The sequence below is a fragment of the Drosophila biarmipes genome, chromosome 3R, assembly GCF_025231255.1.
Source record: "Drosophila biarmipes strain raj3 chromosome 3R, RU_DBia_V1.1, whole genome shotgun sequence".
Lineage (NCBI taxonomy): Eukaryota > Metazoa > Arthropoda > Insecta > Diptera > Drosophilidae > Drosophila > Drosophila biarmipes.
This window is the reverse complement of record NC_066616.1, coordinates 15,224,004-15,244,695: the sequence shown is the minus strand read 5'-3', so window position 1 is coordinate 15,244,695 and position 20,692 is coordinate 15,224,004. Positions and strand designations below refer to the sequence as shown.

At 44.2% G+C, this 20,692-nt stretch overlaps 9 protein-coding genes across 13 annotated transcripts; 2 read left to right on the top strand and 7 right to left on the bottom strand.

Annotated features, from left to right (window-relative positions):
• The first annotated feature begins 16 nt into the window (after window positions 1-16).
• LOC108032223 (transcription factor Ouib) lies at window positions 17-1,369 on the top strand. Its single transcript, XM_017106085.3, has 4 exons — window positions 17-213; window positions 272-828; window positions 887-1,132; window positions 1,190-1,369. The coding sequence occupies exons 1-4, from the start codon at window positions 94-96 to the stop codon at window positions 1,296-1,298; spliced, it is 1,032 nt and encodes a 343-aa protein (XP_016961574.1). The 5' UTR covers window positions 17-93; the 3' UTR covers window positions 1,299-1,369.
• Window positions 1,337-2,818, bottom strand: LOC108032221 (transcription factor Ouib). The gene is made up of 4 exons (XM_017106084.3): window positions 2,641-2,818; window positions 2,033-2,580; window positions 1,731-1,976; window positions 1,337-1,673 (listed from the first exon to the last, which is right to left on the bottom strand). The coding sequence occupies exons 1-4, from the start codon at window positions 2,758-2,760 to the stop codon at window positions 1,406-1,408; spliced, it is 1,182 nt and encodes a 393-aa protein (XP_016961573.1). The 5' UTR covers window positions 2,761-2,818; the 3' UTR covers window positions 1,337-1,405.
• A 452-nt stretch (window positions 2,819-3,270) lies between these two features.
• Window positions 3,271-4,493, bottom strand: LOC108032199 (transcription factor Ouib). The gene is made up of 3 exons (XM_017106057.2): window positions 4,337-4,493; window positions 3,773-4,281; window positions 3,271-3,711 (listed from the first exon to the last, which is right to left on the bottom strand). Exons 1-3 carry the CDS (start codon window positions 4,454-4,456, stop codon window positions 3,348-3,350), a joined length of 993 nt encoding a protein of 330 aa, XP_016961546.1. The 5' UTR covers window positions 4,457-4,493; the 3' UTR covers window positions 3,271-3,347.
• A 599-nt stretch (window positions 4,494-5,092) lies between these two features.
• Window positions 5,093-6,736, bottom strand: LOC108032198 (transcription factor Ouib). Of its 3 annotated transcripts, none has more exons than XM_017106055.3 (5): window positions 6,592-6,736; window positions 5,981-6,519; window positions 5,645-5,893; window positions 5,317-5,580; window positions 5,093-5,265 (listed from the first exon to the last, which is right to left on the bottom strand). In XM_017106055.3, the coding sequence occupies exons 1-4, from the start codon at window positions 6,709-6,711 to the stop codon at window positions 5,358-5,360; spliced, it is 1,131 nt and encodes a 376-aa protein (XP_016961544.1). In that variant the 5' UTR covers window positions 6,712-6,736; the 3' UTR covers window positions 5,093-5,265; window positions 5,317-5,357. The 3 variants fall into 3 exon arrangements, with proteins under 3 accessions (XP_016961544.1, XP_016961545.1, XP_016961543.1); XM_017106056.3 differs by having other exon boundaries at window positions 5,093-5,249; XM_017106054.3 differs by having other exon boundaries at window positions 5,093-5,580.
• A 292-nt stretch (window positions 6,737-7,028) lies between these two features.
• LOC108031604 (uncharacterized) lies at window positions 7,029-8,579 on the bottom strand. The gene is made up of 2 exons (XM_017105184.3): window positions 8,353-8,579; window positions 7,029-8,293 (listed from the first exon to the last, which is right to left on the bottom strand). The coding sequence occupies exons 1-2, from the start codon at window positions 8,372-8,374 to the stop codon at window positions 7,143-7,145; spliced, it is 1,173 nt and encodes a 390-aa protein (XP_016960673.1). The 5' UTR covers window positions 8,375-8,579; the 3' UTR covers window positions 7,029-7,142.
• Window positions 8,580-9,633: 1,054 nt separating this feature from the next.
• LOC108031601 (uncharacterized) lies at window positions 9,634-10,985 on the bottom strand. Its single transcript, XM_017105179.3, has 2 exons — window positions 10,576-10,985; window positions 9,634-10,165 (listed from the first exon to the last, which is right to left on the bottom strand). Exons 1-2 carry the CDS (start codon window positions 10,829-10,831, stop codon window positions 9,972-9,974), a joined length of 450 nt encoding a protein of 149 aa, XP_016960668.1. The 5' UTR covers window positions 10,832-10,985; the 3' UTR covers window positions 9,634-9,971.
• Window positions 10,986-11,863: 878 nt separating this feature from the next.
• On the top strand, window positions 11,864-15,441 carry LOC108031603 (cyclin-dependent kinases regulatory subunit). 2 transcript variants are annotated; one of them, XM_017105183.3, is made up of 3 exons: window positions 11,864-12,010; window positions 14,824-14,900; window positions 14,972-15,441. In XM_017105183.3, exons 2-3 carry the CDS (start codon window positions 14,842-14,844, stop codon window positions 15,201-15,203), a joined length of 291 nt encoding a protein of 96 aa, XP_016960672.1. In that variant the 5' UTR covers window positions 11,864-12,010; window positions 14,824-14,841; the 3' UTR covers window positions 15,204-15,441. The 2 variants fall into 2 exon arrangements, with proteins under 2 accessions (XP_016960672.1, XP_050744371.1); XM_050888414.1 differs by lacking the exon at window positions 11,864-12,010 and having other exon boundaries at window positions 14,721-14,900.
• On the bottom strand, window positions 11,979-14,442 carry LOC108031602 (uncharacterized). Of its 2 annotated transcripts, none has more exons than XM_044091971.2 (3): window positions 14,105-14,442; window positions 13,322-13,766; window positions 11,979-12,514 (listed from the first exon to the last, which is right to left on the bottom strand). In XM_044091971.2, exons 2-3 carry the CDS (start codon window positions 13,536-13,538, stop codon window positions 12,321-12,323), a joined length of 411 nt encoding a protein of 136 aa, XP_043947906.1. In that variant the 5' UTR covers window positions 13,539-13,766; window positions 14,105-14,442; the 3' UTR covers window positions 11,979-12,320. The 2 variants fall into 2 exon arrangements, with proteins under 2 accessions (XP_043947906.1, XP_016960669.1); XM_017105180.3 differs by having other exon boundaries at window positions 13,322-13,758.
• On the bottom strand, window positions 15,366-17,756 carry LOC108031600 (sterol O-acyltransferase 1). Its single transcript, XM_017105178.3, has 2 exons — window positions 16,984-17,756; window positions 15,366-16,488 (listed from the first exon to the last, which is right to left on the bottom strand). Exons 1-2 carry the CDS (start codon window positions 17,642-17,644, stop codon window positions 15,464-15,466), a joined length of 1,686 nt encoding a protein of 561 aa, XP_016960667.1. The 5' UTR covers window positions 17,645-17,756; the 3' UTR covers window positions 15,366-15,463.
• Window positions 17,757-20,692: the final 2,936 nt, after the last annotated feature.

Sequence of the window (20,692 nt, the reverse complement as noted above, 5' to 3'; positions counted from 1 at the left end):
AAACGCAAACAGCTGATCGCAATGAGCCCATGGCGTTGTTTACAATAGTTCCACAGGAATTTTATTTAATTTAAATTGTTTTAAGGCTAGAAAATGGATTTAAATGTGTGTCGCACTTGTGGAAAAGACGGAAGTACCGAAGGGTCGGTAAATATATTTGAAGAGCGCAATCAAAACACACTGGAACACATCAAACTGCTAACTGGGGCTTTGGTAAGAGGACGGTGATGATAGTATAGGTCTTCAATACTAACTTTACTTTGTTTTAAAGTTGGAAAACTGTACCGCTTTGCCAAGTCTGATATGTTCGCCCTGTCAAACTCAAGTAAGACAGGGCATCTCCTTTCGAGAACGCTGTCTGGAGGTTGAGAAGGAACTTCTCATGTCGGTAAAGGAAGAAAACACAGAAGTAAACACTTCTCTGGAATCTCTCAAAAGAATCTCTGAGCCAGAGGAGCACTTGGAACAGTCACAAATCAGTATTGAAATAGAGCGCTTGGACAATGTCTTCATAGAACCCAGTGAAACGACCTATCATAAGTTGGAAGACATCCTCAGTGAATCGGAAATCAATGATGATGCGAATAATGTTGATGATATTGTCTACCGTGAAGTGGATTACCTTATTTCCGAAAGCGAGCAAGATGTGGATCAAATTTCAGACCTCAAAACGGCACCTGAGAAAGTCAAAACGAGAAGAAAACGTCGGAAATTCTGCGACACCAATGGCACCTTCGTCTGCGAGGAGTGCGGAAATCACATCAAAGGAAGGATAGCATTCGTATTGCATTGTAAGCGACATCGCGGCGACAAGGAGTTTGAATGCGAGTAGGTGGTTATTTTTCCCTTACTGCGGTTGGATCTCAAAACTTATACTATTCTATAGATTCTGTGAGGATCGTTTCTGCACGCCGGCGGAACTGAAGCGCCACACTCGCAGGCACACCGGGGAGAAACCCTTCACGTGTCGCCACTGTGCCCGCAGCTTCTCGGACTACAGCACGCGGCTGAAGCACGAACGGACCCACACCAACGAGCGGCCCTTTGCCTGCACGGAGTGCGACAGTGCCTTCACAACAGCCTACATTCTGAAAAACCACATGCTGGTGCATACGGGAGAGCGAGCTTTCAAGTTAGTTGGACCTCCAAAAGATAAATATAATTTATTAATTTATAATTAACATTCAAGGTGCAACCTCTGCGATAAGTCCTTCAGTCGCGATACACACCTCACCACACACTATCGGTCAAATGCCCACAAACGAAACATGTTGAAGGAGGGCATAGATCAAGATTAGAAACTATTGGTTTTACATTAAAGAAGGTAACTAATTAGTTAAGTTATAAATAAAATTGTAATTACACTATATTTGGCTTTTAAAGGTTGTGTTAGGTCGTTAGATATCTAATTTGTACTATAAATAAGAGAGGGAGTTCCCAGAGCTGCGAGACCCAGAGATTCATCCTGCTCCTGCTCCGCGGGCAAAGGCACTTCTATCGTAAATGCAGCAGCCTCCGCTTCCAGCTGCTTTCCCGCCACGAATTTTTCCGCAGGCGGGGCTTCACTTGACTCCGTCGTCTTTGCTTTCTCCAGGTTATGCTTGTGGGTATTGGAGCGGTAGTGAGTCTTCAAATGGGTGGGTCGGGCAAAGGACCGGTGACAGAGCTCACATCTGAAGAGGATGGGTTAAATCATCACTAAACTTTTAAGCAAAGAATCATTTACTTGCCTAAAGAGGCGTTCGCCCGTGTGTATGAGCATGTGGTTCTTCAGTATGTAGGAGTTGGTGAAACTCTTGCCGCACTGGGCGCAAACAAAGGGTCGGTCATTAGTGTGGGTTCGCTCGTGACGCTGGCGACCGCTGTAGTTGACATAGGTGCGATCGCAAAAGCGGCACTGGAACTTGCGAGCCCCGGTGTGCATCACCTGGTGACCCTTCAGCTCGCCGGACGAAAGGAAGCGGGCGGGGCATAGCCTGGAAGGATTACAGTATAGGAAAGAAAGTAAAAGTATAACCACATTTCCTCTTACTCGCACTGGAAAGGTCTGATTCCGCTGTGCTTGCGCAGGTGACGCTCGAAGGAGGACTTCCCAGTGATGTTGTTGCCGCACTGATCGCAAAAGAAGACGGGGAGCGTAACCTTTGGTCGCTTTTCACTTTTCCCGGACTTCTTGGGTCCCCGTCGTCGCGTTCTTTTCACCCTGACAGGTGAGGTGCTTCTATCTTCTTCTGAAGAGGAGGACATCTCCTTGATGGCCAACTCCATGTCGGCTTCATTGCAGGAGTCCAGATGGTCGATGCCGTCGTCCTCCTCGTCGCCATTGCTCAGGTTCTCCAGCTTGATCATGACCTCCAGGGGGCTGGGTGGACCATTTGAAGCCATCTCTTCATGGCGTTGCCTTTGGGAGCGGGCACTGCGACGAACTGAGGAGCGGGAGGTGGCTTCTCCGCTCCTGACCAACGACTCCTCGAAGATCTTTTGGCTGCTCAGGCAGCGATCGCGAAAGGATATGGCGATCTGCAGATCCGATTGGCATGATTCGCACATCCAGTCGGGTAGGTCGGGTTCGCATTGGAGCTGCCAATAGAAAAATAATCAATTTAAATGGCCACTAATTAGCGATTTCCGTGGACTTACCAGGACGCCGGTGAGCAAATTGATTTGTTGCAACACTTTTCGCGCACCATTGTTGAATAGTTTAAGTGATTTCGAGTCATCCGTGCTGCTGGCGCACACGCGGCACACATTTTGAAGCATTTTCCCAGATTACCCGAAAATAAATTAGTAAATCTCTAATTGTAAACATTGGCAGCCACACAAAACAAATAGGACATTCACCACGAAGCACGCGCACTTGGTTTACAGCGAAGACATTTTGCAACACTGGCGCTAAAAGAACCGCGAAATAATAACGGTAGCTACTAGCTTAAAGCAAGGTTTAAATTTAGTATAAGTATTAGTTTCAATTTCTTTTATTTATAAAAAGTTTTTGATTTAGAAATGAAATAAAATAATAGCAACTTACTTAAAATAATATTTTAGGTATCGATTTAAAAATAAACTATAAAAAGATGTCTAGAAATTATAAGTTCTATAACTATATTGGTTCCATACATAAATATTTTTCATTTAGGAAAAAACAACAATTTGGATAAAAAAAATCGATTACAAATTAAATCTTAGAACATATGAATATGTAAAGTATAAGTTCTACATTTATGAGTAAAAACAAATAATAATCTTAAAAAACATTTAAAATTTTTAAAAATTAATTCTTTAGCTTAGACATCACACCACTTGATCGTCGTTCCTTGCAATTAAGTAAGATTTCCTTTTGAAGCGAGTTAACCTCCTAATATCAAGAGACTTTGCTGATTTTTCTGATTTAGTTGATGCATCATAGATCGAAAGTGCGTTATAAGATGCGCTTTCCTCTGAAAGGCGCGATCGCAAAGCTCGCACCGGAAAAGCCTCTCGCCCGTGTGGATGAGCATGTGGTTCTTGAGGACGTAGGCGGTGGTGAACTTCTTTCCACACTCCTCGCACACGTAGGGCCTCTCATTGGTGTGAGTCCTCTCGTGAACCATCCGACCCATGTAGCTGACGTACCTCTTCTCGCAGTAGCGACAGGCAAACGGTTGCTCTTTGCTGTGGACACGGAGGTGGGCACGTAGTTCGGCGGCCGCGAGAAACCGGGCATCACACTCCCTCGAAAAAGATACGAAATCAGCATACAAATCTACAATTGTAATCCAAAGGCGCGGCTTACTTGCATCCAAATGGCCGCTCTCCCGTGTGTTTCCTCATGTGCCGCTGGAAATTGGATTTCGAGGTGGCATGGGTTCCGCACAGCTCGCATATGTAAATGTGGTCATCGGTCTTGGGTTTGCTTATACTTCTGAGAATCTTTTGTCGCGGCACAGAGGTCTCAAGTATTTCTTTATTTGTGTTGCAATGCGATACCGATTTCAATTCTTCCAAATCCTCCGGATCTCGTATCAGCACATTGTCCAATGGCTCCTCCTTAATGAGTATTTGAAACGTTTCTTCCAGCTCTTCGCATTCATCGGGTTCGCCAAAAATGCTGAGCGAAGCACATTTTTCCGATTCGAGCTTCGTTTTCGCATTGGAACTTTCCTCATCCGATGAGGAATCTTCCTCGATGGTCAGCCATTTTTTCTGGGTCTTGACGCACAGCTTGCGAAACGCCAAGGCCGATCTGAGCTCCGCCTGGCAGCAGAGGCACATGAAACCCGGAACATTCTCCATTGGACACAACTTTTACTGAAATATATTATTTATCTTTATTTTAAAACACCGCTTTGTAACTCACCCTGAGGCCGGTTATCATATGCAAGTGCTTTAGAAACCTTCGGTTGACCAAATCGAAGAGATTCAGGCTCTTTTCACAGATCTTCTGCCTTCCGCACACTCTGCAGACGTTGTTCAGCATCTTGTTTCCCCAGCTTGACTGATTGAAATCCAATTGCCTATTAATCGTTTCTTTTGAATAGAACAACTGCGTCGTCCGTCGGGGGAACAAGATTAATGTATTCAATTCGGCGTATTGGGGGTTTGTAAAATGGAATGAATCTTTATTGGAAAAAGTTCAGTTTTCTTAAACATTCTTGCGTCTGATAAATCAGAAACTGTTTAAAAGTTGTAAAACTTATTTAAAACATTAAGTACACAATCAATGGGCATTATAATCACCTTAAGTACCATATAGAATCTTAAGATCTGCAAGATCAAATAGGTAAAGATAGTCTTGCTTACTTTGTAACACAAACAGATAAGATAAAAAATGTTGTTGGGTTAAGACAAATAAATGGATGTACATACTTAATTGTCGCTGCTCAAATGTTTATCTTACTTTCTTATCTTTTGTTCGCTTTTGGATCCAACGTTCCGCTTCTGAGGTGTATATGATTCTTAAAAATGCTGAGTAACAATGAATAGTTTTTGTGTTACACATTAACAATTGTAGAGTTGATACTTTTGGAAGACGAAATGTATCGTATTATACTTAATATTTATGCTTAAATTCTTAGAAATACAGATAAATATACAGAATTAAAAATGCTTGAGATTGCAATTAAAGTTTGTAAGATTGAGGTAACGAAAAATACAAATATGTTCTTGTATGTTCATGTCTCTGACGAGACCACAAAGGCACTTTTGTGATATTAAGGAATTTGTGTTCTACATGGCACTTCTAAAGATTCTTACAACCAGCTAGGAATGTTCTGGAAGATATGGACACTATAAAGTATTTAATAACTACACGGATTTTCAGAAAAGTAAAAGGATTACCCATTTCTGTAGATTTCTTTTCTTTGGAATTTCGGTCTGTGTTAAATTTCCTGACATAAGATATCCAATTGGGACTGCAAGACTTCGTCGAGAGGGCTAGCGACTTGGGAGCTTGTGGACCAGCTTGAATAGGTATCACAACTGACCACTGACATCGTTTCCGATGCCGATGAAGCGAATTCAGCATTTTGTTTGTGCGTGTTGGAGACGAGGTGGGTCACCAGGTGTTTTTTCAAGCTGAACGAACGATTGCAGACCTGGCAGCTATAGTGGTAAACCAATATTATAATAGGATGATCGACTTCACAGCGTCTTCTAAGACCCTTACCCGAACTTCTTAATTGTTCTGTGCGACTCCATGTGGGCCATCAGGATGCAGGTCCTTGTGAAGCCCTTGCCGCACTGGTCGCACACATAGGGTCGTTCGTTGGTGTGGACCCTCTCGTGCTTCTTCCGGCCCGCCGTGGAGAAGTAGCGACGCTCGCAGTACCGACATTTAAACGGAGGCTCAGCCGTGTGATGGGTGAGGTTGTGCGCCTTCAGTTCACTGGCTGCCAAAAAGCCTTTATGGCACTCCCTGAAAAATCCGGTGGTGTACATACATTAGTTAATTAGAATTAATTACTTAACTGCTTCCATTAGAATTTTGTATGGATCGACTTACTTGCAAGGATAGGGTATTTTGCCGGAGTGTTCATACTGGTGCCTGTCCAAGGACGACTTGTTGTACTTAATGACTCCACAGGTGGCACACTTAAAGGTTCTAATATTGGGTAGTTCGAGATCCGAATCCACATCCTCATCGTCCTTGGGAGGGCTGTCCTCTTCTTTTGCATTAATAAATTCCAGTTTCACGTCGCTTTCCTCGCTTTCTGGTTCTGTGGAGATTTCCACAGGTTGGTCAAACTCTTCATCGCCACCTGTTGCATCCGCTGAGGCCTTATTGTCGGTCGCAACCACAATGTCCACGGTTTCAACGGGCAGAACTGATGACTTCTTTCGTCGCTGGTACTTCCTCTTGGGAAGAACTGGTTTCGGTTTTTCCTTGGGTTGCACCTCCATTTTGTCCAGCTCCTCGGCCTCCTCCACTGGCACCCACTTCTTCTGCTGCAAGATGCACGTCCTGCGGAACATCATGGCCGAATTGAGGTCCGTCTGGCAGCAGAAGCACAGCATATCCGGCGCATTTGGGATCTGCTGAAGCTGTACCGAGAAAAAGAGCATCGCTAATCAGAAAATCTCGAGACGTAATTTCCTCTATGGGCGAAGCCTTACGCGAATTCCGGTGATTAATTCGATGCGGCGCAGGGTGCCCTGTCTGCCGGAAGTAAATAGCTGCACGGCTTTGGGGCAGAGCCGGCTCCGTCCGCAAATTCGGCACACATTTATTAACATCTCACGTTTCTGATTCAAAACAAATAAAACCAAAACTAGTTGGGGCCTCAGTAGCAGTCAACACGAAAGGCAAGCACGCCCAGTGTTGAAAAACGACAAAGGATGACCGTTTAATTTAAAACAGGGCGCCAATTTCTAACAATCTAATTGGAATCATTTTAAAAATTATTTCTAAAATTATTAATTTCTAACACAGATTTTTCAAATGTATATCATTTAAGAATAATAATAAAAAGAGCAATGCATAAATCAAGAATTTTCAAAAGACTATTGGTTCCTAAAAGTAATTTATAAAAAAACATTTATGACTTCTGCCCTTTGGTGTGAAATGATTGTTGTTTATTTTAGGTGAGAGTTTTGAACTACTGCGGCCAGTGCAATGGCGAACTATTTTGGAAACCTTCATGAATTTAAAAGCGAAATGAAAGGCCCTAAGCATTAGAGCAGTCGTTGTCCTCGTACGCCTTGATCATGTTGTCCTTGATCTGCAGGTCCTTGTGGAACAGGATCTCGTTGTGCAGCGCCTCCTCGCGCTCGCGGGCTATCTTCAGCTCCAGAAGATCGAGTCGGCGTCGCTCTATCATAACCCGATAGCGATGCAGTTCCTGCTGTCGCTGCCGGAAAGTGGGCAGGGTGGTGGTGGTGCCCGCACTGCCGCTACTGGCACTGGAGCACTTGTTGCCCCCCGCTGCTGGTGATGATCCGCCCTTCGTCCCGGCGGCCACCTTGCTCACCGCAGTGCGACGCCTCACCGGGGATGTGCTCCGCCGCGCCGCCTCCATGAACGAGGAGCTGGTGGGCGCTGAGACATGGACACTGATCAGTTCGCTGCGCGGTCGGGGTCCTGGCTCCTGGTCCTGGACGGGACTGTTTTTGGGGACCTCCAGCTCGCCGGAGCAGCATGAGTCCGTGTCGTTGGCTATCGACAGCCGCCTTCGGTGGGCGAACCGAGGCGCCACCTCGCGCACCACGCACGTCTGCTGCGGCGGCAGGCTGAAGGACTCCAGCTGAATGTCCGACACCAGTTTGCAGGACGTCGACGCCCGGGTCGAGCTCGGGCATCGCTCGGGAGCCAGGTCCTTGCTCCGCTTGTGCTTCAGCGACTCGTGGGAGGGCTTGTAGCGCAATGCCAGGCTGGGCTTTGCGGTAAGAACGATTTCCGCCGGATCCTCCTGCTCCACTCCGGCTGACTTCTTTTCGCCCCTCTGCCGCTTGTGGATGCCATCGAAGAGACGCCGCCAGTAGATGATGGCCCGTTCCTTGGCGCTGGTCTCCTTCACCTCGGGCAGCGAGGTGGCCGATGTTTGGGGATGGGCACTCCAAGACGTCTCCCGCTGGCTGGACGACTTCTTGGCCTCTTCCATGCTGCTGGCTTCCTTCTTCTCTAGGTCGCGCACTAGCAGAAGCCAATTCTCAGTGGCCGTCCGTTTCTTGGTGGGCGCACCGCTGACCTGGCTTCGGTTTTGATGGTCGGACTGGCTGCGCACTGGAAGGCGGCGATAGTTAACCAGGGAATCGAAGGTTTCCTCCTCCTCGCTAAGCTTCCACATGACGCGGCGACTGTTGTGACCAAAGGCCTCATCTGCAAGGGGATAATCATATTAATATTTCAGTTGAGGCAGCTTCTTTTGATGAACTCACCCGACTTGTGGCTTCTGTCCATGGCGATCTCTTGAATTTTCTGTTGAGCGAGTCAGCTTCCCAGGTCTCTCAAAATCGCCACCGGCCCGCAGCAGTTCTGGTTTCGAATTTCAAGAGCAAACTAATTTGGAAGACCTGCCTGTGTGTTGCTGAAATTTATCTGAAATTTTGTAGACACGAAATAAAATACACCTATCACACATACTCCAAAAGATCGTACTGAACCCGTGGCCTACTAACTTACTAACAACAGATGCTGGTTCTTTGGTTTTGATCTTTAATTGGCATTCTCATCGAGTGTATAAAATCTCTTAAGTTTTTTGGTTTTCCATGTTTATTAACTATCCGTTTTACACGCGCTTTAAAAGTATGTTAACATTTTGTGTTTAACGAAATGACATAAATATTATACAGTTAAATTATTCAACATAGGATGTGACTTTGGTTTGGTTCCAGCTTCCAGCGGTTTCTCTTTAATTAAAATTTTCGCTTTTGTTTTGTTTGTATTAAAAGCATGAGATTTGTGGACTGTTGAGAGTTTTACTTTTGTGATCCGTTTGTGCGCTAATTTGCTATGAAACCACAAAAAGGTCTTACAAATTATACACAATCTTCGGTGTAGCTTACAAAACGTTTGTGAACATTAGTGACTAGCATAAGTGGAGCTGCTTTTGGGGCTCCCATCCTCGATTCCTTTCAGGCGGGGATAATTGAGCGTGATTTATCGGGGGTTTCGGTTGCCAATAGGCAGAATTAGTGAGAAGAAGTTCGCAAGTACTTTGCGGCACTATGATGGAGGGTTTTCGCCTAGTTTGTAACACTCTAAAAATGTTTAATATGATTTAGCTAATTTGTTTTTCTTTCTGCTTTCTTGTAAACGTTTTCCCCGGTTGGGCTTGCTCTGTTTTTAGTACCGTCTTGAACATGTTATTTACGCTATCTGCTAGTTTTATATAAAGTATTTTCATTAAAGTACACACATGGTCTAGACTTTAGCTGGGCTTCATTTTGTTTGAATATTGGTATGAACTACTAACTGCTTCGCTGAGTGATAGTGAATTATTTTGATGTCCCTCAGCGATCTTAAGCACATTTCACATGATTCGGTTTTTGACTAGATTTTCTGAGATATTCTATTTGTTTGTTTTTACAATTCTTCTTAAGATTCGAGCTATCTGTGAACTATTATAAATTATTTCCACACATTAAATTTGTTTTGGGTGTTTTTTCAATATTTTTTACAAAAAAATTGTCGTTTTAAAAATGTGAAAATTATTCAAGTTTAAGTTTTTGCTTGTTGTCTTATATTGGTTCCAATTGATGCTTAAATGTTAACAATTTTTGTATATAAAACCGTTAAATATATGTATATAAGAGTGTGTGTATGTTATCATAAACCTTACTATACATAAGTATTAATATGCTACATATGTTTTTTTTGTTTCTGTTTTGTTTCCTCCGCGGCCATGAGCAATTCAGCTGCCTCCTGATTTTCAATTCATCCTCACTACATACTTCATTACACCTCAACTTCATCGTATTCATTCTCGATCTTGTATATTGCTAAAGATTCGCATGTATATTTGTTGCTGGTTGGCTGATGCTTGCTGTCTATGTGACTAATCATAAGTTACTGGACGACACAGCGAGAAGACGAAGACGATGGCATACCACACCTCGGTCAGGTAGAGGGCGATCTGCAGCGTGCACAGGCAGTACTCCAGGCGCAGGCGGTAGGTCTGCAGGAGCAGCAAATAGGAGACGCCCACGAAGCACGGTGCGGTCATGAAGACCGACAGTATGGCTGACCAACCTGGGGGAAAAGAGGTAAAGTTTGATTATTCACTTTCTAAATTATTGTGGGGTCCTTAGATAGCATAAGGACTTATAAAACATCTATATTTCCAATAAAAATATATGATCTAATAAAGGCTATTAGATATTTATAACAAATTAGTTGCATATTGATAGAAACAAGTGAATCTCCTTAAAAGCATTTTGAATTCTAAGTTCCTTTACTATCCAAACGCCTTATTAAATATGAAGACTTCCCATAAAAGGAAAAGCTCATATTCATTTTTATATCTTAGGTTTACAATTCTTTCATATTTTGTTTGCAGACATTAATAAACCGCATCTGCGTCAAATGATAACACCGCCTTGCACTACTATTGTTTAAGTTATTCCTAAAATTAGATTGTCAGGCGGGCGGCAGCTTTCTACCTCGATCGGCCAGCGAACTCGCGCGCCCCATTATCAGGCGAATCGTCTCGAAGACAATGAAGCTAATCATCACGCCCGTGTCCAGAGCCAGGGTGTGTCCCGTGTAGCTCAGATTGATGGCCTTCAGGAGGCCCATGGCCATCTCGCAACAGGCGAACATGCCGAAGTAGAACGAGTTGAGGTAGATCAACACCTCGTAGTTCATGCTGGGATTCGGCTTCTTCGGCACGAGCGGCGGCGGTCGCTTGGGCGGCATCTTTCCGCCGGCTTAGCACCTCCTCCTCCTCCTGGTTCCTGCTTCTCCTGCTACCCCTGGCTGGCTACTACGGCGAATTGGCCCGAATCGATCTCCCGGATCGCTCGCACGGCGGCGTTGCTCACGTTGGGCACTGTATTTATAGACTGACCATAATAATAACGCGGACCTGCCGTGCGGCTCGCTTGGCCAATGCAGCGGCATCGGCATCGGCTGTCTCACGGTTTGTCGCTGGGAAATGTGCTGTTTATTTGAATAATGTGCTGCTGGTCGTTGTCGCCTTTTATTTGTTTTCTCTGCTCGCTGTTTTGGTCAGCATTGACCGGCAGATGGCCTGCCCAGAAATGTGGGCGAATGTTTTCACTGGCCGAGTCAGCGTTATTAGCAAAAGTTTCATTAAGACTCCCCAGGCGGAGGATTCCCTCGGGCAAGGAACTGCCATAAAATGTTGCCCTACAATTATTATATCATTGTAGGCATAGGCATTGAACATTTTTTAAATAATCAACAAACCAATAAACCATTAAAAATTACACATTAAAATGAAAAGGCGAATTCTTTAGAAGCAGAGGAATCAATATGAACCATATTAACACATGAGATGGTTATAACCTTCCTTTAGAAATAGTTCTACGCGAATTCTTTAGATCCTTATATTTACCTTTAAAAGGCATTTATAAGGATGTGGTAATATTTCGCCTCTGCCTCTTACAGCTCTCTCCTGTAAGATCTACAGGGTATGAAGACCGAACTGAGAGCTCGCTGACGACAACCAGCCCTCTCCGTTGGCCATCCTAGCCAGCCTAACGTGTCCGCAGTGGCCCGTGTATATTACATTCAAATTAGAAGTGTACATTGCACCTAGGGGACAGCAGCCGTGTTGCACGAGCATGCAGTGCGCATATAATTTTAGACCATCAGAGCCGTATAAAAATACCAAAAACGAGCGGGTCCGGGGAGCAACTGCGCCAGCAGGGAGGCAGCAACGCCACAAAGGCCGGACAAAAGAATGCAACCAAGAAATGCAAATTAAATGCAGCTTTGCTTTTGATAGAATCGGACGCGTCGTGTTTCGTTGCGATGTGATGCCCGCGGAGGCGACTGATCTGTGCGGGTTATATAAGTTGATAAAGGTCCACGTACCTTGGTGAAATTCCTCCTCAAGATGCCACCCAATGGGTATGCTTCCATCCGCAGTTTGCTCTAGTGTGTGGGTGTTTCAAGTGGATCCTTAAGCGGTCTAGTGTAGTTTGTTGTGCGCGGTGGCTTAGTTTGCATCGAAGTGGCTCAGTTTGGTGGCCTTTGCGAATCGCTGGATGTGAAAGTTCCAGAGGAAAGTGTCTCGTCTTCGTCGTAGTCGTCGCTCGGCTGTGGATGCTCCTCCGCCTCCTCCTTCTCGGTCTCCTCCAGGTGGGAGTGTTAGTGCTGGCTTGGTCTTGATCTCGATCTTGGTCGTTGACATGGCGGCGGCAACGTGGTTTATCAACTGCTAGGTGTATGTCACGGGGCGACACATTGTACAAATGAATATGCTGGCGTAGACTAGTTCAGCACCTTGTAGGGTGATCATTAAGGCACTCAGAATAATTTCGAGTTTGAGAACAAAGGTTTGAAAACAACACAAGTAGATAACAATAGCAAGACTGGGCAGTGTTAATATTACGGATGCGGTTGCTTGCCAGCCTGCAATGAGAAAAAGAAAGGGATAATGTAAACTAAGTCTGCATAGAAAATAGCCTAATTTCGCCTGTTTAGAGCATGATTAGCCTTCGTATTGTTTATAATTAAGTTGTTTCCCGGCTGTTATAGGAGTATTTACAATATAATTCGATATTTCATGTCCTGCTTTAATGGTCCTAATAATTAATTATCTGTTTTACGTTGCTTTTGTAAGATAAATCAATTTAATTTTGTTAGTTTGCTTGCAAGATCTGACAACTTCATTGCATTAATTATTATTTATGCCTCGAACTTTTTATTCATCTTCTATTCCTTAAGCTCACATTTAGTTGAATCAATTCTAAGATATTAAAGTTCTTCATTTGAATAGAAATGATTTCAAATGTAGGCCTCTTAGTACTGAATACAGCTGGGAAACATGATGTATGGCATTAATATTTAGAGCCCCAATTGCTTTTGGAATTTATTTTTCAGCAATAGATGCTGAGGTGGCCCATTTGCGCGAACCGCTTTGATAGATTTCCATTGAATATTGCTTAATGTGCCAGAAGGGCGCCTTGCCCCTGCCGCCCTAAAACGAGCGTAAACTCATCCGGGGTGATGACCATAATTACGCATACGCCGTGTGGAATACATATACGTATATGTGCGCCCAAACGTTTATGGGTTATGGCCACAGTGGGAAGGGGATGGGAATGGCCATGGGTATGGGGATGGTGACCGGGCAAACAAATAATTTCGCCATGTCATCATCGCTGCCGGTAGGTTTAACCATCCCTTCCTGGAAGCACCAGAGACTTTTGGACTCACCACGATCGCTGAGACTGCTCTTGCGGCCGAAGACGATGCGCAGGGTCTCGATGATGCACAGGGAGAGCAGGATACTAGCCTCCCGGGACAACGCGTTCTCGCCGTAGTCCAGATTGATCGCCTTCAGAACGCCCACGCCCACCTCGAAGGCGGCGTACATGCCGAAGTAGAACGAGTTCAGATACATTAGTATCTCATAGATGAGGCTGGCGTTCATGGTGGCCGCTACTCCGAAATCGAGTCCGTATCCGTGTCCTCCTCCGTTGCGCCCAGTTTCTCAAGGCGGCAGGTGCGTCGCCCCCAACTGGTTGGATGTCACCTGGGCAGCTTGGAGCAGCTCCTCCAGCTTCTCCTTAGTCAGCAGCAGCAGCAGGTGTTTCGGCTTCCTTACGCCAGCATTGGGGACCTTTAGGGGGTTTGCTGTGGGTGGTGGGTGCCTGGTGGACTGAAAAAGGTTAGCTAATTGCGGTCTGCTCACATGTATAGCTACAGTCAAACTTGCCTAATAGAACTTTCTAACTCAAATAAATTACTCATCAGACAGTGTTCTAATATAAATCTACTTTTGCATCTACATTCATGTATATAAATTAATAATATCATCAGTTGGTCATCTTTATGGGGTGTTCACTGTGGAGCCCCTGATAAGTAGAACTACTTTACATTTTAATAGGGAATGTTGGAAATATGTTCTAATTATTTGGTAAACCTCGTGTTCTTCTATTGGTGCCAAGTGTCGGTTCTACTTTAGGAAGTTTGACTGTATTTACTTATCGCCCTCACCTCTTCCAATGCTTCTTCTTCTGCGCCCTTTCCTTTCCCTTTCCTCCGCTCTTCCTCTAGCTGCTCCGCCGTTGCTTCTGTTGTTGTTGCTCTGGATGATGTCCCGTTGTCATGGGAGTATGTATAATGTAATGTTCGCAGGCGACAACTCTATGCTAATATTAAGTACATGCGTTCACGTTTATTTATACGCGTGTACGTTGTTGTTGTCCGCTGGCCAGGCTGGTTGTTGTTGGTTTGTTGGCGAGAGAAGAGACGAGTGGCACATAGAGGGGCTTATATAAAAACTCTGCCCATCGGAACCTCCCCGCGCTGCTCCACGCACAAGCACAAGTGTGGCCATGGCCGAGTAACGGCAGAATTGGCACTTCCAATTGGAGAAGTCCGAGGGATGAGCGATTCCAGCCAAGCGTGCTCTGGTCACACTGGAAGAGTAAACATAACTAGCTAAATTCATAATAATTTACACGCTTTTCAGACAAGAATAGTTATAATTCTGACAATAGAAACAATTCATATTTACTTAAAGTCTTATAAACTATTATAATAAGAGTTGTATCATTGTATACCTGTGCCACTGATAAGAGCACAATTAAATTGCCCGCCAAATTAACTGTCAAATTGACAGCTAAGAACCCAAACGATAACTTTATATTCGATAACTTTAGAAATCTGGGCCAAATAATTGCCATATTTTGATTAAACTTTATTTACCTCAGGTTTTCTGTACTCCCGCAATGCCGGCCGATCAAATCCAGTACTCGGAGAAGTACTTCGACGACAACTTTGAATACCGGTAAGTGGCACACGCAAATGCAACGTTCGCGCAGTCTATGTTTACCTTTAAACCGGACTCTCCCCTTGCAGGCACGTAATCCTGCCCCAGGATTTGGCCAAACATGTGCCCAAGGCGCACCTGATGACCGAGACGGAGTGGCGCAACCTGGGCGTGCAGCAGAGTCCCGGCTGGGTGCACTACATGGTGCACGCCCCGGAGCCCCATGTGATTCTGTTCCGCCGCAAACGCATTCCGGCCGAGGAGGCTCCACAGGTAGCTGCCGCCAACGCGGCCCAGGCCATCGCGAATCTGTGCGGTTAGCGCGGACCACCCATCCAGCCCATCACCACACTTCCAAGGACTCTAACCAATGCTCACGCAGTATTTCATAAGTTAGCATCAGAGAAACTGATGTAAATACCCATAGCTTTAAGAGCAGTTCAGCTGGCAAGTTCAAAGACACGAAACGACATGGAGAAGACGTTTCTGTTAATTTCATTAAGTTTATATACCTAAAATACAAATCGAAGCGTACGCCCTGTGTACAGACAGTTAAAAAGTAGTAGTGATTAATTAAAAGACTAATTGTAGCAGCGCCACACCGCCGGCAGCAGGCGCTCCGTCCAGCTCTCCGGTTGGCTCAGGTCGCAGTTCTTCAAAGCGTAGTGCTCCATGGCGTAGAGTGAGATGAGGCTGGCATTGCCCAGGATCAGCGAGAACCACAGGAAGATATTGCCCAGCACTTTGGGCGCACTCCGCATGAGGAAGACCAGGGCAACTCCCACGACGCCAAAAAAGAAGAACATCACTGGGAAGAACATTTGCAGCGCAAAGCCAAGGACCTGCTCGTGCACCAAGGCGGAGATCATGAACACGGCCAGCGAGGCGGCCACCTTGGAGCCCCGGAAGACGTGCGTGTACATATCCTTGTACACGTACTCGTACAGCCAGTCGTGCACGACCACATTCCAGTTCCTGTAGTACCCGTCGTACGTGTGCGACGTCCACCAGTCCTTGTAGAACATTCGATCGCCGAAGCGCAGCAGCTCCGACGTGAAGTTCAGCCACGAGTGCAGGATCAGGTAGAAGCCGCACAGGAAGATCACCGCACTGGGCAGCATCATGCCGAACAGCTTGAGGATCAGCTGCGAGGGGCCCATGGGCTCCAGGCCGTACTGGGCAAAGTGCTCGTGTATGTGCCGCTCGTGGATGAAGGCGTAGAGGAAGGCTATGGCCACCACCTCCAGCAGGCGGTTCAGCGCAAACTTCCAGCGGATGTGGGAGGTGCGCGGATAGCTGTCGCGGTAGATGAGCGTGGGTGCGAACAGGAAGTAAGTGTAGCAGCTCAGCGGTGGCACAAAGGGTCGTCCTGTGGCCTCCTCCGCGTCCTCTTTCTTGGCCTTACCACCCAAAACCCGCTCTGCATTGTACCGCACAAAGGCGTGCATCTTCATCAGCAGGCGAGTGCTTTCCAGCAGGAGTACACAGGCACTCACAAAGGGCAGGTTGAACTTCAGGCAGAGGGAGGTGGACACAAAGCAAAACACCAGCTGGGAGCTGATGTAGAGGATTAGGCAGCTGTGTGACCAAAAGCGCTGAAGGGCACCTGCAAGATAGGGAAAGAAATAGTAAATTGGAGCAACCTATTTATAAAATTATCAATTCTACAAATAGATTAAAATAGTATTCCTAAAATGATGTCTTAAAAGTCAGGTATAAAGCTTAAATATGTAAAGCGTTCCATAAAGAACACCTAAAAAATATTGTATAACTTTGAGGCGATGACTAACTTTTAACTCGCTTTTCCTTTGTTATAAGCTAAGTTGTCACAATTTCCTGGTTAAGTGCCTCACAAATGATTTACATTGCTTAAAAGGTTTATGTTATAAACATGCATTTATGGGGCTGAAATAGTTAATACTTTAACAATGGATATGCATTTTAAATGTACCTCTGAGTGGAGTGGCTGTTTGACTTAATTTAACTAATGATAGTTATCTTGTATAATCTGTTTAGAGAGATTTTCTGCTGTACAGTCTATAGATATTTATAGTAAGAAACTATTGAGAGGTTTGAGTTCTAACTGGTTTATCCTACTCACTGTGCGGTTTCAGCTTGTGCCTGACCAGAGCCCATCCGCGGAAGGCGAAGTAGAGGGCCAGGACGAAGACGTGCTCCAGCAGCCAGACGCCCATCACCCAGTGCAGCCTGCGGAGTCCTCCCCGGAAGGTGTTCAGCCCCAGATCGATGCGCCCCTCCACGAAGTAGTCGTGGCAGATCACGTTCAGCAGGAACATGACCAGAATAATGTAGAAGATGTGGTAGATGGTGCGCATGTGCTCCACCTGCAGCAGAGCGGTGAGGTACGATTCCCGGGCAACGAAGACTTTTTCGGGCAGCTGTCGCTGTCGCTGTTTTTGTCCGGATTTTTGGGCTTGGTGCCGTGGCCTTGGATGACTTGTGCCATTTGCATGGCCATTTGGCGAGTCGCTGACGTCGGCGGGCGCTTGGCTGGTCACGCGATTGTGCCAGGTGCTCTTCCGATCCGATCTCTCGAAGTTGGGGAACTCGTGGGCCCGCAGCTCCCGCTGTCGCAGGTCCTGGAGCACGTCCTCCACCATGCAGGACAGCCGCTGCTCGAAGTCCGACAGCATTTTGGACTGGAACTTCTGCAGCTTGTCGCGCACAAAGCTGAGGTCCGGCAGCCTGGGCTGCGCATGCTCCTCGCGCTCGCCTCGTTTGTCCAGTTTTTCCGTCTCCATGGCAGGAGTTTATATAAATTAGTCCTTGATTTCAGGGTGCTAATCCTGGCCAGCTGATTTAATTTAATGTCGCGTTACTCAATCAGAGCGACTGCCCCCGGGGACGCCAGTTTGAAGAATGCTCCACTGCGTTGTTTTCAAATCCGCGATGATAACGGCGCTTGGCTGAGTTAGCACAAGGGGCGTCGATTTAGGGGGGTCAGAACGTTTCTCTAAAATCATGATTATTTATACAAATTTATTTAATAATTTAATGTTAAATCATTTTTATTACTACTAAGCAATGTTTTTAAGAAAATGTTATGTTCTCATAACTTTTACTCGTTTTAAATTTGAATTTTTTTTTTTTTACTATTATTGAAATATGTTTAATTTTATTTTGTAGCGTTTTTATTTGATATAAATTTAAAGATATTAATTTCGTCAAATGTATTTGTATGTTTTTAACTAAGAATATGATGATTCAATATGTAAATTTCGGACATTTTCAAAACTATTTTCATTGTAATAGATTAAAAGAAATACAATTTTTTTTGCGATCTATTTTAAAATAAATTATTTGTTTATTATTTATTTATACGTGTATATATATTATTATTATATATATTATTAGATATGTTATATTATTATCCTATATATAAATGTATTTAAGATTTTTTTAAGTTTAGACTACGTCCCAGGCTTGTGCTCTCTTGGCACTCTCTTCGTTTGATCGAGCCCCCCGCTCGGTGGCCCGCGACATTGGGACTGGGGCTGAGAGCTAGTCTTAAGTGTAGTACAAGTGTAATTGAAACACATTTGGTTTAATATCTCGCACTTTGAGCCAAGCCATTTGCTGTCAACGGCACTTTAATCAGCCTATTCTACGCCACAAGTGCCGATAAGCCCTGTGTGTCCATTGGCCTCGTGGTTTCTGTGAAGGCGAGTGCACATGCACTCGATTTGTTTACATGATGCTGACCCGATTGCTTGGGCCCGGTGCATCGCGTACAGTGGGGCCAGCACTGTGGAACAAGATCAGTTCAATAAATTAAAAAGTATTTATTTATTATTTTAATAATAAAATTAATATAATATAAATGCATCACTTTCAATAAAGTTTTTAATATAATAATAATAATCTGGGTTATTTCGATTAATTTCTTTGCTACAACTAAGCCTTGAAAAGCACATTTATAAGGTAGAAATGTCCGCAGGAATGTCTATCAAAGTTCATGCGTCTATTGATAGGGGATAATAAAACTATTAAGATTAAGAAAGTTTTGTAATCGCATTGCGGTTGGGCGCTCCTGTGATCGCGATGTACTTACAGAACTAATTTAAGTTGATGTGTTGGCTATTTTTCAGTAATTTTCCATAAAATATTAAACATTACCATTTAAACAGAACGTTAAACGAAATGATTGAGACATATCAAGATCCGCTGATTTCGATTTTAATCAGATTACAGTCACCATACCAAAGACAAAGGAATAAAGGTTTATAAGTACCTCGTTTCGTCATAGCCTTATCTTATAGCTCACCTCTAAAGAATGCTTAAAAGGGGATTACTTTCGCAAAAGAGTTAAAGGTGAAATTGGAGAAATAAATTTACAACGTATACTAGTTAAAGAGAGAAAAGCTGTATCAAATTTAAGACATAATGTTCTGCACAGGCCAGCAAGGGAATACTAAAACAAACGATGCCAAACTAAACATAATATATTTTTAAATGCGCCGTTTTGCTGCCCGCCTGTGGTAAATGCATTGAATCATTGAAAACGGCCTCCCAATATTTTCAAACGAATACTTAACTTGTGTGTGAATTATGAAATTTTTAATTAACGCATTTTTCAAAGCCAAAAAATTACAGCAAAAATGGTAGATACTTTTGCTGCATCCAATATGGCCCAAATTGCGAAATGCACGAGTGTGTTGGGGCTCGAATGTTTGTGTATTTTGGTGTATTTTGGCATATTTAATTGCAAATATTTACGAGAGTGTAAGTTTAGGCATACGTATGTGTGTGAGTGGTATAAAAACAAATACACGGCCCCAAACACAGTGTTTTGATAGCGAAAAATGAGCCGAAATTAAGGCTCACGGCCATGAGTCCTGCGGTTCGCAGGATGCAAGCGGCGCGTGTGTGGGTGTGCTGGAAATAATATTAATACTGTGCAGACGCAATAACCAAAAATATTTATTATTTATGCGAAATAAACAGCAGCGGCAAGAAAAACCCAACGCACATACCCATAAACCAAATATGAAATTAATGCAAAAATGACAACAGCAGCCAGTGGCTAGAGCCACGGCTCTATAGAGCGGAGAAAAAATAACAGCCAAAAATGGAGAGTGTAATATATATGAAAATAGGAATAATAAAAGCTGCGCCAGTACCAGGACTCGTAAAGCACAGGGATCGGAAAGGGAGCCCAAGTCGACTTCGAGCGTATTCATAAACATGCCGCCTGAAGGCGGCCATTACGGAGCAGCCGAACCAAGAGATCCTTTGGCCGGGATAGGAGACAAACGTACACATAAAAAGACATTTTTATTGCCCCCCGCTCCGGCTCCAAGGAGGCCAAGCCGAGGAGTCGGGGCCAACACAAAAAAGAGGGAGAAGCAAAAAAGGCCACAAAAATAATATGCGACCGCATAAAAATCTATATAATTCATAAACCCGCACTCAGGACAGTGCTGTCGCTGCGGCCTTTTTCTTCGGGTCGCTATTCTATAAGAACACGTCATATCACCCATCCTTGGATAGATTCATTTATAAATTAGCTAAGATAATAAATACCAAGTTCAAGAATGTTATTACTAGTTAGTTATTGCCTTAATAGCTATGTTACTATTGGATTTGCTTATAAAAAGAACAGCGTCTATAAAGAAGTTCTCGAAATATTAGTTAATTGTGGCTTTTAACATTTATTTAGAATTTTTTCTTTAATGTTTTTCATTATTATTATGAATATTAAAAAAATGTATATGTTACAATCCGAAAAATGTGAATGATCGCCAAAATATTTAAGAATCATTATTATAATTCTCCAAGTGGATCAACAA

Excerpts from the sequence above, each read along its gene's own strand:
- LOC108032223 (XM_017106085.3), top strand. The coding sequence starts at position 94 with ATGGATTTAAATGTGTGTCGCACTTGTGGAAAAGACGGAAGTACCGAA. Across the intron at positions 829-886 it reads GACAAGGAGTTTGAATGCGA|ATTCTGTGAGGATCGTTTCT; the intron begins GTAGGTGGTTAT and ends ACTATTCTATAG. Across the intron at positions 1,133-1,189 it reads ACGGGAGAGCGAGCTTTCAA|GTGCAACCTCTGCGATAAGT; the intron begins GTTAGTTGGACC and ends TTAACATTCAAG.
- LOC108032221 (XM_017106084.3), bottom strand. The coding sequence starts at position 2,760 with ATGCTTCAAAATGTGTGCCGCGTGTGCGCCAGCAGCACGGATGACTCG. Across the intron at positions 2,581-2,640 it reads ATTTGCTCACCGGCGTCCTG|CTCCAATGCGAACCCGACCT; the intron begins GTAAGTCCACGG and ends TTCTATTGGCAG. Across the intron at positions 1,977-2,032 it reads ATCAGACCTTTCCAGTGCGA|GCTATGCCCCGCCCGCTTCC; the intron begins GTAAGAGGAAAT and ends TAATCCTTCCAG.
- LOC108032199 (XM_017106057.2), bottom strand. The coding sequence starts at position 4,456 with ATGCTGAACAACGTCTGCAGAGTGTGCGGAAGGCAGAAGATCTGTGAA. Across the intron at positions 4,282-4,336 it reads ATATGATAACCGGCCTCAGG|TTGTGTCCAATGGAGAATGT; the intron begins GTGAGTTACAAA and ends TTTCAGTAAAAG. Across the intron at positions 3,712-3,772 it reads GAGCGGCCATTTGGATGCAA|GGAGTGTGATGCCCGGTTTC; the intron begins GTAAGCCGCGCC and ends ATCTTTTTCGAG.
- LOC108032198 (XM_017106054.3), bottom strand. The coding sequence starts at position 6,711 with ATGTTAATAAATGTGTGCCGAATTTGCGGACGGAGCCGGCTCTGCCCC. Across the intron at positions 6,520-6,591 it reads AATTAATCACCGGAATTCGC|CTTCAGCAGATCCCAAATGC; the intron begins GTAAGGCTTCGC and ends TTCTCGGTACAG. Across the intron at positions 5,894-5,980 it reads AAAATACCCTATCCTTGCAA|GGAGTGCCATAAAGGCTTTT; the intron begins GTAAGTCGATCC and ends CGGATTTTTCAG.
- LOC108031604 (XM_017105184.3), bottom strand. The coding sequence starts at position 8,374 with ATGGACAGAAGCCACAAGTCGG. Across the intron at positions 8,294-8,352 it reads GGACAGAAGCCACAAGTCGG|ATGAGGCCTTTGGTCACAAC; the intron begins GTGAGTTCATCA and ends ATCCCCTTGCAG.
- LOC108031601 (XM_017105179.3), bottom strand. The coding sequence starts at position 10,831 with ATGCCGCCCAAGCGACCGCCGCCGCTCGTGCCGAAGAAGCCGAATCCC. Across the intron at positions 10,166-10,575 it reads GAGTTCGCTGGCCGATCGAG|GTTGGTCAGCCATACTGTCG; the intron begins GTAGAAAGCTGC and ends CTTTTCCCCCAG.
- LOC108031602 (XM_044091971.2), bottom strand. The coding sequence starts at position 13,538 with ATGAACGCCAGCCTCATCTATGAGATACTAATGTATCTGAACTCGTTC. Across the intron at positions 12,515-13,321 it reads GAGCAGTCTCAGCGATCGTG|GCTGGCAAGCAACCGCATCC; the intron begins GTGAGTCCAAAA and ends TTCTCATTGCAG.
- LOC108031603 (XM_017105183.3), top strand. The coding sequence starts at position 14,842 with ATGCCGGCCGATCAAATCCAGTACTCGGAGAAGTACTTCGACGACAAC. Across the intron at positions 14,901-14,971 it reads GACGACAACTTTGAATACCG|GCACGTAATCCTGCCCCAGG; the intron begins GTAAGTGGCACA and ends CTCCCCTTGCAG.
- LOC108031600 (XM_017105178.3), bottom strand. The coding sequence starts at position 17,644 with ATGGAGACGGAAAAACTGGACAAACGAGGCGAGCGCGAGGAGCATGCG. Across the intron at positions 16,489-16,983 it reads GCACAAGCTGAAACCGCACA|GTGCCCTTCAGCGCTTTTGG; the intron begins GTGAGTAGGATA and ends CCTATCTTGCAG.